The following is a 12,772-nucleotide window of genomic DNA, read 5'->3' as shown; positions in this document are numbered from 1 at the left end:
ATGAACCAACATGAATAGCTTTAACTCTTTGCAGACTATAAGGCTTTTTATCACCGAATTATTATATCAGCTCTAATGTTTACTATGCCTCTAATGTAGGTATAGAAAGTTAAGCAAGCTATGAATACAAGCATTTCAACTCAAGTCTTGACACCATACACAAAATAGTACCTCTGAATGCTTGTTGCTCTTAGCAATCTCTCCTGCTGTCAGTCCATCTTTGGTCTGTATTGATTTATCAGCTCCCAATTCGAGCAACTTGAAGACTACTTTTTTATGACCTTGGCGTGCTGCCCACGTTAATGCCTGTAACAAGACATTAAGTTGTTGTCTTTATTAGGTAGTATGTACTTTAAAACTGGGTAAGGAAAGCAATTGCAACATAAATTACCACTGAATCAATGTCTCATTCGGTTCGATCCTGCCTGCTATTCAAGCTTAACATTCTGTTTTTTGTTTGTTTTTTTGTTTTCTTTGTTTGTTCTCTTCTACTCTTCCAAACAAACAAATAAGTGAAATATGTGAAAACTCCCTGGCTTGAATCTAGAGTTGTCCTGTACAAGTTCTTAGTCAAACACCACTGATTCCCCCTTCCAGCTACAGTCCCTCGTACCACATCTCAAGTTATTCCAGAGGGTCTCCAATCTTTGAAATGGGATGGATTTTTAGGAGTACGTAATAGGAAACTGGCAGGAAGAGAGGTGAGAAAGTCCAACTCCATGACCAGAGCTGTGCTTACAAAAGTTAACATTCACATGAGTATGTGTTCTTCCTTACATGGAATTCAGCTAGATTAGCTGAATTTTACAATTTTACATACTATTCTTCAACTAGATTATACCATTCACCCCGATCCAGCAACAGCATCTGCATAATGAAACTGTTTTAATTCCTGAAATCAATAGACTACTTCAGAGTAAGGTGGGGGGGCATCAATCAGTCATTCGTGTCAGCATGGAGTTTCCAGGGCTGAAGAGAAAGCCAGGGTCCAATAATTTTAAAAAAGGAGCTAATTACTTCAGAAAAAGAAAAAAGTAAGCAAATCTATTTTATATGTGGTTTCTGTTGTATGTGTATATCCCTTCTTTGGATCCTGGCTACACGTGAACTCTTCATAACTGAGAAAAAACTTAAATGTATGTGAAATAATCTGATTGTGTCAGGGGCACTCCCACATTTTAGTAAAGTATTTTTCCTTCTCCTCCTCCAAAAACAAATGGAGAAACAAGGGAGGGCGAAAGAAAATCTGTGAATGATGCAAGATTAAGCACATTTCAGAAATAATTAAAGTCTGTCTTGTTGGTTAGAATAAAGCTCACTTACTGTGTAACCACGTTCATCCTGGGCATTTATTTGTGATCCATGAGCAGCAAGAAGAGTTACAACTTGAGGATGGCCTTCACGAGCTGCATACATTAATGGAGTCATTTTTTTCCTAAGGAAAAATCCATTAAATATCCATTAAAGCAGCTATTGTGTTCTTAAGCCAAACACTATTTATTCTGTTAATATTTCGTATAATGTTTCTCATGTGCAAAAGTCTTAGTAAAACTTATTCTGTAATAATGATGAACCAACAACACATTAGGCCTTGAAACAACAAATCATGGAAACAATGCTGAAAACACAACCAAAGAAACAAACTTTGCTTGTTGCATTTCACTGTAGACTCTTGGCTTTGCAGAGGACAAGGAGTTAATATTTGGAATACCTCAACACATGCTGAAGTATACACAATGTACTGGTTGGCATAGCTGCCCTGCTTGGAAAAAAACCTATGGGTAATTCTATAGTGACCAATGTAACATTTGTAAGCTTCTTTACCTAATATTTTGTGTTTCAGCTAATATTAGTTGTAAGTCCAATTAACATTAAAGTATTTGTGTGTTAACCAGCTTGATCTTCCCTTCAAATATAATTAAGAAATATACAAATGGTAGTTTAAATGTTTTCTTTTTATTGCATTTTAAAATATGTTACTAATGTAACAGTTTTGCAAGCTCAAGAACTTATCTGTAACTTGGATAAGTGTTTTCTCTCAAAGTATAAATGTTTTAAAGATCCACCTGCGGCAATATACACGAAGAGCTACTGTTTCATGGGCAAGTGTCAAACTTACGGTTATGTTTACTGTAAACTGACTGGGAAAAGGATTTCTGGCAAATGACCTGTGATCAATGTACGTCATCAAAATATAATGTGACAATTCATTGATAGACACCCACAAACAAATGCCACCAAAACAAGACCCTTGCACATAACACTTTCCTACGCATATACAAGTTGCAGGTCAACATCAAGTTCATGTGGGAAGTTGTAAAGTACAAAGCAAGTTACACTTAGCTGTAGCAACACTAATGATTTGTTTATTTTCAATCCAACATTTGTCACCATTTGCAGGGAAGACAAATGTCACAGAAACCCTTTTTATGAAAAGGATTTCATCTTATTGCATCACCAACAAATTTTCTTTTCAATTTCTCAATCTCAAACTCAACAATAACCAAGTTGCCAACTGACTTCCAGGGGCTGTTTCTGCTTCTGCATTTTCTTTCAGAATAATCACATTTCCCATAGGGACATTATTTCCTGTGTTTGTGGTACTCATTTTAAATTTTGTTAAATGGTCATTTACACTTCATCCATTTACATGGTTATACTGTTCCCTGAGGTGAGGCAAGAGACCAGCTCCTGGGGGGAATTTTTGTGTCTCTAGAACAGTCGTTCCCAACCTTTTTTTGGTCATGCCCCACCTAAGCACCTCTAAAATCCTGATGTCCCACCCTCATGACATAATTCTTATTCAAAAAGCGAACTCCTATTCACATGGAGGAAGTCCAAAAGGTCATTTCATTCTCTAATTGCTCCCCTAAAAAATTAAACTTCCGCCCTGTGGGGCATGTGCCCCATGTTAGGAACCATGGCTGTAGAGTAAGGGAAGGAAACCTCTAGCTCCGTGGTGGCGAACCTATGGCACGCATGCCGTCGCCCCACCAGGGCTGTAGTTTCTGTGCCAGAGGTGGTGGAGGAGGAGAGCTCTTGTGCCATTCAAAACCTGCGGCACCAGGGCCTGGCGAGCGAACAAGGGGCTGAGCAGGCATTGACTTTTGATATGCCAGGGCCTCCAGCCAGTCTGTTTTTCTTACTCAGGAGTAAGCCGCCTTGAGTTCAGAAGGGTTTAACTCCCAGGTCAGTAAGCATATAAAGCCGGCAACCTAAGCCTGCTGGGTTTACATGTTCGCTGGGCTTTTCTGTGGAAGCCAACAGAGAAATTCATTCCGTGGAGGCTGCGATCAAACAGCAGCCAAAGAAACAGCTAATAATAATAAATAATAATATATTTTTTTTAGCATAATTTTTATTGATTTTACAAATTACAAAAAATGGTACATACATGAACACCTTTTCCACCATCCTCCCACCCCCCTCCATGGGTCCTCCCCTGCCACAGAAGCATCCCACGCAGGTGAGCAGTCAGAGGTGGTCCATTTTATGGTTGGGTTTCTGTCCTCCCCCCCCTCCCCTGCCCCCAAAGCCCCCCCCCCTGCCACCAGAGGGCTCCAGGAAATCAGGGCAGTACGCAGGAAGGCATCCATCCAACCATCTATTCTCATACCAAAAAGAAGAAAAAAGAAAAGAAGAAAAAAAAGACAAAAAACAAAAAAACAAAAACAAAACAAAAATAATCTTTTTTCCACTCATAGTTAATAAACCATATTTTGTGGGCTTCCCCGACCTCCCCCCTTCCCCGGTTTTCGTCCCTTTTTTATCCTCTTCAACAGTTTCTTTAATCTATAAAATAATTACCTTTATACCTTATACTATTTTAAAACTTGACTATTATCATTTTCACCAAATATCTAAATCATTAAAAAATCAAACTCCAATTTTCTTCCCGTGCCTAATTTTCCCCCCTCTATAAGCCTCCATATTTTCACCTTTTTCCAAAATCAATTCACTTTTAAACTATAACTATTCCTAATCTAACCTTTCATCCCCAATTTCCGGCTCCAACCCTCCAATCCAGCAAGTTCCGTAGTCAGCAGTCCAGTTTTGAACCTAATAATCCATCCTATTAATCACAACCCCACTCTCCCTTCACCCCACCCCCTTTTTACAGTATTTTGCCATCCATGTCTCCACACAGCACCCCTGAGTTTCTTCTCTGTAGAGTAAAATCGTCTTTTCTTTCATGGTGAGCTTCATTTTGTATTATGTTATCACAGCCATCGTCTTCATCTTTTCGTTCCAAATCATAGTCCCCGTCATTGTCCAAATCCTCCAAATCACTGTCATTCTCACACTCGTCCTCCTCAATTTCAGTCGCTTCATCCTCTAAAAATTCATATTCCGCCATCACCATCTGGAATTGTTGCTTTAACTCTTGCTGTTGTGTCTCATCTTGACATAGTTCTATTCTTACTTCCCACATGATGGTCAAAACAGTCCGCTGAAACTCAGGCGAATACTTTTTTGTTGACATAGTTCAATCCTGTCAAGGTCAAAACTTGTCACATGGGGTGGAAAATGGTCACAGTTTATTTCTCAACTCCATTTTAACAAGCTGGCTGCGTTCTCCAAGTCTTAGTACATAGACATAAAATCCAAACTTATATTTCAAAAGCATGTAACCCAAAAAGTTCCAAAAGTAAAAATAAAACTAAAATTCCACTTAAATCCTGATCAGCTCCCTGGATTGTCTGGGCTGCCGGCTCCCGGGGAAAAGAAAGGTCTTTCCGAATTTTTTCCTTTTTCTGCAGGGTATTTACGTCCATAGTCTTTCTCCCCTTTTACCCTGCATCTAGGGGAGATCCTCTTTAATGCCTTTGAGGGAACCTTTTAAATTATAATCTTCTGTTTACGGCTTCGGGTTTCTATTTACTGTTTCATAAATTGCCGGTGTGTGTGGGGGGTGGCTTCCATTTTTCCCCCCTCTCTCCCAAATCCAAATTAATTTGTAATCCAACTTTTGAGGTTACTTACAGTCTTATTTCCAAATTGTTTTTTTCAAAAGAATCCAGCGCTCTCCGCCTTCGGCTTGAAGCTTCTCTCCGCTAGGGTAACGTTGTCGTTCAAAATGGCCCCCGCGACTTCTACCCTCCTTGCTCCGGAGCTCTTATTAGAGCTTGCCGGAAAGTTGGGGAGTCCGGATTGGGGCTCTGCCGAACGAAATTCGCCCCCGGGACGCTCTTCCCGGGGTTCTAAGGGGCGCGGCGTCGCTCTCGCTGCCCTCCCCACTCCTAGCAGAGACGGGTCGCCTCGGAGACGAGACGAAACCCCGCCGATCGGCGCTGGCGCTGAACCGGAAGCCCAATAATAAATAATAATATTGGCTAGATTTATTTATTTATATTTCTATGTGTGCACGCAATCATTATCTCATATTAAAAATTGGGAGGGTGGCTCTTAGTACAACCCTCCAGTGTACACTGGTGGCCAAAATTGTGGAACCTTCTGGAAAAAATGTATTTCCGAGGTTTGATGGTTCATAACACCACTTTGTTTTGGAGTAATACTAGTGCTTTTTTCTGTGGGGATGCAGGGGTATGCATACTCCTAAACATTTTGTGAATTTAACAGGAGAAGAAATTAACTGTATTTATTTTTCCTGATTTGAACTGTATTTTTTTCCCCAGTTGTGATTTTCTTGATTCAAAATGAGAATACCGCTAAACATTTTTTTTAAAAAAAAGCTGAGTTATACCATAAAATTATATCAATGGCAAGATAATTTAATGAAGACTATAATGCAATAGCTTTTATGAAGGATTATTTATTACAACAGCAGTCATAAAGAAGAAATGTGAAACACACAGGAAAAAATGAGATATACAGGTTAAATTGCCGTGTTGGCACTTTGCAATAAAAAAGTGGGTTTTGGGTTGCAGTGTGGGCACTCGGTCTCTAAAAAGTTTGCCTCTACTGCTCTAGCCCATTGGCCAATCTTGGCCTACCAGGCTTCCACATTTGTCCAGTGAAGCCAGGGTTACCCACCCAACACCTGATACCATGCAAGTAAGAGCAGGGCTTAACCAAAACTGTTTTGTGCAGCTACAAAAGCACACAACAACCAGCTGGTTGTCAGGAACCTTTGAAGCACTGCACAAAACAGGGACCCAGTGCCAAAAAATCAATCCCCGCCCCACATGTGCTGATATTATGCAAGTTGCACATTGAAGTGTTGCAATGATCACAAAAATGTTGCATGCAAAATACATTTAAAGTAACATATCAACACGTTTTCTTAATGTTAAGAACATCAAAAGGAGAGTAAACTTAAAACTATAGAGTTTTCCTTTTCATTTGTGTGGGGAGGGGGAGTATGTGTTTTTGTGTCTAATGTAACACATTTGAGTTTTATTATCCTAAACTCATCTGATGTTGTTCCTAACATAAAATTTCTTGTCAACTATCAATACAATAAAGGTCATTAACGTATTCTCTATTTGCTTAGAAAGGTCTTTAATTGAACTTTAGGGGGGGAATTAAGAGAAATTCTGAGTCATATTGTGTGCCATGCTTTTGTTTGGTTTTCTTGTGTGTAAAATGCTATTTTGGAAGACTGTTGCCAGAAACTACGGGAAATTATATTTAAAATAATATAGAATAGGTTAACTATATATGACAATGAAAAATAGGTCTGTAGATTAACATTTTCATGGAATTACATATAAAAAAACACAGCATGGCTTGTTAACTATCTTACAAACCACTAGAGGGACCCATAAAAACGCATGATGAAAGGCTGCACTTCTTTCAAAAATGCTAGCAAATGGACTTGCTCAAGTCTTCATTCCCAGGTAACATTTATAAGAGAAAATGGGGAAAAGGTCACAATCCTATTCTTGATTTATCAAAACATGTAACATAGAAAAAGAAAACGCTTATCCACAGAAAAGCAAATAGTTGAACCATTATCATTTGTTGTAAGAATCCAAAATGGCACCTCATCAGTTACAATGATATCATCTCATTGTTAAAAATAAATAGGATTACACCAATGTAAGTTTGGATCTTGGTTGGATCAAATGTACCCTCAAGTACATTTGAAATGTAGAAATGCTATGAGAAAATGTCCATTTCCTAAGTTCATTAACAATGATGCACGGGTTGTCAAATGATGCATTATGAAAGTTTGGCCATTTCAAAATTTTATCTTTGTTAACTAAATAGAAGGAAGATGAATACGATAAATTAGATGACTCTCAAGAGCAACTTAAGAAATGTTCTGCAAAATTTTCCAGTTCAAAAATCTCCACAAAATCCACATCACTGCACATATTGCAAGGAGCTTAAAAATTGGACCTTCAGCTCACAGGTCGAATCAGGTTTTGTTTCCTCAAAACCATTCCCACATGCCCCTCACCTGATGACCTATGCAAGACACATCACTACTAAGGTGTAATTATGAGCCTTAAGGTGTATTTTGGATTGTACACTGGCAAAAGAGGCTTGCTGTCAGCACCAATCAGTATCAGTTTCCCAGGGATTCTGCAGCATAGCCAAGTTCAGCAGAATGTGGGGCTTGAAGGTACTGCCTGCCACCTGATAGGCGCTAATCTAGGTCACTGGACAACTCAGCAGTACAGCCAACCCCTGCAAAACCAGAGCATGACATCAGTGCTGATCAACAGTAGCCACTTGGCTGGGCTTGAAGCTTCCTTTCTAATTACAAAGGAAAAGTGAATCACCTAGATAGCAGCAGGGGGGGGGGGGAATGGGACATAGTTTCAACCCACTTGTCAAAATGACCTGCTGAGCATGGGTGAACAGCTAGATCCAGTACCCCACCCCTAGTCCACTCCAGTCACCACCAATCCCCCAAAGTAGAAAACAAGTCTCAATATTAATGTCACCTCTCCAAGATTACTTGCCTTAGGAAAGCAGGAAAACATTGCATCAACTCTAGGGCTGGGTGATATCTGGTTCTCAGCATCGTGATATATCACCAGCTAAACATTGTGATTTAGAGATCTATCACGATGTCTGAAACGTCAAACAATGTAGGATGGGGGGTGGAGATCAGACAAAGGAGCAGTCATTGGAGATCAAGTCATAATGAATCCCACCTTTATCATCTACTATTCTAGCCACTTGATAATGCTCGCTCTTCTAGCCATAAGCCTAGAAAACTTATTACTGTACCAAACTACTTGTTCAGAACATAGCAGTGCAGATTTATTCTAAATCTAATGCTTGGTACCTACCGTACTTATGCAACATATCTTTATACACTTGTGGGCTTCTTACGTTTTCATTCCAACACAACCACTTCCTGATTCAGTTTTGTTTTACATCACCCCCATTGATGTTTTAAATGACAGCTTCCTTCCTATAATTCCATCAGGAGTGACATTTGTATTAAATGAACAATACTTTTCAGACTGTAGTTTTTCCTTGATCTTTTGTCTCTGCAATAACCCCATAGGTTGGTACCAAGTTGGTATTGATGATCTTTTTTTATATATCAACAATTCCAATAATACTGTGGCATGATCTCAAACCAAAATGATCCCTATTTGATTGTGGAGTACCAAGACATGTGTGGTCTTATGGTGGCTTCGAACATTCGGCTGTACCATATTATGTGAAACCTTTCTCAATATTACAGATCACATGGATTTGGCATAGAAGGTGTGGTGCTTATGCTTTTCTTTGTCAGGAATGCTGCACGTGTCAGCGGCCACGCATATGCTGATAGTGCACAAATGGGAAGGTGCCTGTACCACATTAGTAAATACAGAGCTAGATGGGACAGTGAGTTGTCTGACTTAGTCTAAGGCAGATTTGTACATTCCACATACAAAGTATTTTTTCATGCAAGCATAAAATCACCTTATGGAATTCACTGCCATATGATGTAGAGAGCGAAACAGGGTTAAATTGCTTTCAAATAAGATTAGCCAAGTCATGAAAAATTGGTTTCCCATAAATATGTGGCTAGCCACTACAGAAAACAGGATGTTATACTGATAAAACCTTTAGTCTGATCCAGGTCTTATGCTCTTAGTAAGCCTTTTAAGCTACTGCAATATACTTCAGACGTCAGCTACTAACAATAAAATGAAGCTGAACAATAAACAATAGGAACTGCTACGCATAGGAATGACTCACCATCCCAACAGTGGGATGTAATACTATTCTACTTGAAGATAGTATAAAACGTCATCTGATAAGGCATTGTATCACTTGTTGGTACCATAGTCAGAGGAAGAGTATCTTAAAGCGACTCAAAGGAACTGTGTACAAAGAAAACCAATGCAAACTATGAGCTTTCAAATATTAACTAGAATATCAAGAAAAATAGAACACAACCATCCATGTAGCCACCGAATGCTGGTAAGGGACAATGGCCTCCAAAGACCACTGGGGAGGAGTGCATTTTTTAACCCTCAGAATATTTCATTCTGTAGAAAGTTAATACAGTGGTACCTCTACTTACGAATGTTTCTATTTACGAACGGAGCTCCGTCCGCCATCTTGGATGCGGTTTAGATAGGATTTTTTCTACTTACGAATTTTTAGATAGGGTTGCTTCGACTTACGATTTTTTTTCTCCCAATGCATTCCTATGGGATTCGACTTACAAATTTTTCGACTTACGAATGTGCGTTCAGAACGCATTAAATTCGTAAGTAGAGGTACCACTGTAGTTCCACCACAAGATGGCAACAGATGCTAAACAAGTATGGTAGCAAATTTTACAGAATGTTCTGCAACTTTTCATTTTTCACATTTGGGACGATTTCTAAAATGTATTCCTGAACCAAAGTAATTTAGTAGATTACTACAGGACTTTTCAGTTTGGCAACCAGGTAACTATTACAAATGGAAGTTTGTAATAAGTAAGCTTGCACTTCACCTGGAAGACACTCGCACAAACCAAATGGAGCAGGGAGGTCCCATTCAAGTCTACTCACAAATTTCATGGACCTCCTTTTAAAGACAATCCAACTCAAGTTTCGTTTGTGAGTAGGTTCCACTGACTTCCCTGTTTTGTTTGAATTTTAACGAGAGTTTCCTGGGTGACTTGCAAATTGACATACACATGGTTTGGCTTCAGCATTACATCTGAACCAGGGTTTGTGATTTTCTTGCTTCAAACAAATCAAGAACTATTTTGTTCTTGGCTTACTGATTGTGGTTTGTCTGGGTTCATATATAGCAATACACCAATCCATGGCTTAGCTCTGGGTAGTGTGCCAGAAGCAAGACTAGGGGAGGAATGAAGCAGTCACACTTTTTGTTGTGAGAACCCACACATCTGTGTGTTCATACTTAGCCGTGGTTTGGCTTATTGTTACATACTAACTGGGTCATTGATCTTAAAAAGTACAGCGGTACATCGGTTTACTAACACATCAGTTTACGAATTTTTGGTTTATGAACACTCCTAATCCGGAAGTTAGTAAACCAAGGTGCCCGAGGCCTACTGAGCGTCCGATGCCTTCGTGGAGGCCGGGTCTTCGCTCTAATGGCTCCTGGAGGCCCGGAGTGAAGGCCCGGCCTCCCTGAAGGCATCGGAGCGAAGGCCAAACCTCCTCAAAGACACCGGAGCATCCGTTCTAGAGGATGAAAAACACCCCCTAAAGCAGCAATTTTTTCAGCCTTTTCAGAGCTGAGTGAGACGAGGGGTGCTCAGGTGGCGGCGGGAGCAAGCAGCGGCGGTGGCAATGGCAACGCAGCGCTGGCAGCCCAATCCTTCGGGCCCAACCTCCAGGCCCGTCCTCTTTCTCTCTCTGGGCCTTTGCTCCGATGCCTCCCAGAGGCCGGGGAGCGCTTCCACGACTGGGCTGCAGCCGCAGAAGCGCTCCCCGGCCTCCGCGAAGGCATCGGAGCGAAGGCCCGGAGAGAGAAAGAGGACGGGCCCGGAGGTTGGGCCCGAAGGATTGGGCTGCCAGCGCTGCGTTGCCATTGCCACCGCCGCTGCTTGCTCCCGCCGCCACCTGAGCACCCCTCGTCTCACTCAGCTCTGAAAAGGCTGAAAAAATTGCTGCTTTAGGGGGTGTTTTTCATCCTCTAGAACGGATTAATCCACTTTCCATTACTTTCAATGGGAAAGTTTGCTTCGGTTTATGAACACTTCGGTTTGTGAACAGACTTCCGGAATCAATTGTGTTCATAAACTGAGGTACCACTGTAAGGAAAAAAAGGTTATGAGAGACAAGATTTCAATCTTGAATTTAGGTAGCTATTCATGGATTTATTAGGAGTCTTCAGGAATGAAGATAATGTATTAAATTTATATTGTTACTACAACAGAATTTACACATCTATGATAAATGTTTTACTGCTAAGTAAAATTTATCTCACATCACAGATGATTTCCAGGTTGACAAAAACAAGAAACCTCTTATTTTGAACTTTGAAGCCATCAAGTATTATGCCTGGGATGTCTCTCAGTGCAGACCCCATTTATTGTATGTTCAAGCTGAAAAATAACTATACAGTAGAACAGCTTTCAAAGTTACAAAGCAGCAATTTAAAGGAAAGTATTTGACACTTAACTGTGAACAAACACACAATAATTTATTTTAGGCTCAATCAAGACAACAAGCCAAATATATACCACATATTTTGAAGTTTGTCTGTCTGTCTCCCTTTTCCCTTTGAATTGCTTTTGCATGTGAAGTAGATGCACAATCTGAAAGCAAAGAAGAAAGGGAGCTCCCTTTTTGGATAACTTGTAACCTATAACCCAAGAGGTTTTAACACTTTTTCAAGTTCAATACCAAGCCCAAAGAGTTAAGTGTTATTGGCTCAGCTCCTGTGATAAAAGAGTTCAGCATTATTAATAAAGCCATGGAAACTACACAAAAAGAAATGTTTCCTTTGCGAACTCAAAAGAACTAAGATGGCACAAGAGATCCCTGCAAATAATGTACCAAGTTTCATTGATATCAATAGCCATTGTTATATAGTACATCGGTACCTCGGTTTACAAACAGTCCCGTTTACAAACACCTCCATTTACGAATGCCGCGGACCCAGAAGTGTTTACATCCGGGTTCCGCGGCGTCGGATGCGCAGATGTGATCTGCGCAGCTCCCGCATGAGCAGAAGCGATCTGCGCAGCACATGCGCAGAAGTGCTCTATTGGCGCTTCGCACACAAGCGTGCCTTCGGGGAGTGAATGCCTCCGTTTATGAACGCCTCCGTGGAATGGATCGCGTTTGTAAACTGAGGTTCCACTGTGCTGCCACTCAGACATGTGCTGTGCTCTGCCCATTCTCTGTGAAAGCATTCTGACTCAAAGTACTATTCTGTATAGAGGAGACTCCTATCAGGTGGTGTAATGTAGCTTTATGAAGGCTGAGGGTCTGATGGGCATCTAAGTTAAGCATTAAGGAAAAAATATTGGGGGCCCAATCAGGGTGTGGCATTAGCCAGTGAGGACCCTTGCAGAATCTGTCTGCAAAGCATTTTTATTCTTCAATTAGTCATCCTCTAAAAGGGGGTTGACTCTTTTGAGTAATATGGATTGACTCAAGTTCAAGAGGGAGGGAGAACACGTTAGAATTCTCTCCCACATGACATTTATGTACATCGAATGGATTTAAGAATTTATGTATTAAATTGATTCCAGAGGTTATGTCTCATGAATAAGGAACTCTAAAAAGGCAACAATGATTAAATACATGTAGTATTGTTTAAACCCTTCAATCTTATGGCTGATATTTTTCTTCTAGGGAGAAGATTAAAGAACTATACTATGATAACTGTTCTATATCTCTGCTTTGGTGTCATTGATAGTAGGATTTATTACCTAAAA

General features: G+C 40.3%; 1 protein-coding gene across 1 annotated transcript in view; it reads right to left on the bottom strand.

Moving 5' to 3' along the window:
* The window catches only part of ASZ1 (ankyrin repeat, SAM and basic leucine zipper domain containing 1), a 43,265-nt gene that overhangs the window by 14,632 nt on the left and 15,861 nt on the right, over positions 1-12,772 (bottom strand). Inside the window, exons 5-6 of the mRNA XM_035126665.3 lie at positions 1,324-1,435; positions 172-306 (exon numbers count right to left, since the gene is read on the bottom strand). Coding sequence (XP_034982556.1) covers positions 172-306; positions 1,324-1,435 — 247 coding nt within the window. The remainder of the gene's footprint in view (positions 1-171; positions 307-1,323; positions 1,436-12,772) is intronic.

Source organism: Zootoca vivipara, chromosome 9, assembly GCF_965207765.1.
Source record: "Zootoca vivipara chromosome 9, rZooViv2.hap1.1, whole genome shotgun sequence".
Taxonomy (NCBI): domain Eukaryota; kingdom Metazoa; phylum Chordata; class Lepidosauria; order Squamata; family Lacertidae; genus Zootoca; species Zootoca vivipara.
The sequence above is the reverse complement of the archived record's forward strand: the minus strand, read 5'-3'. Positions and strand labels throughout refer to the sequence as shown.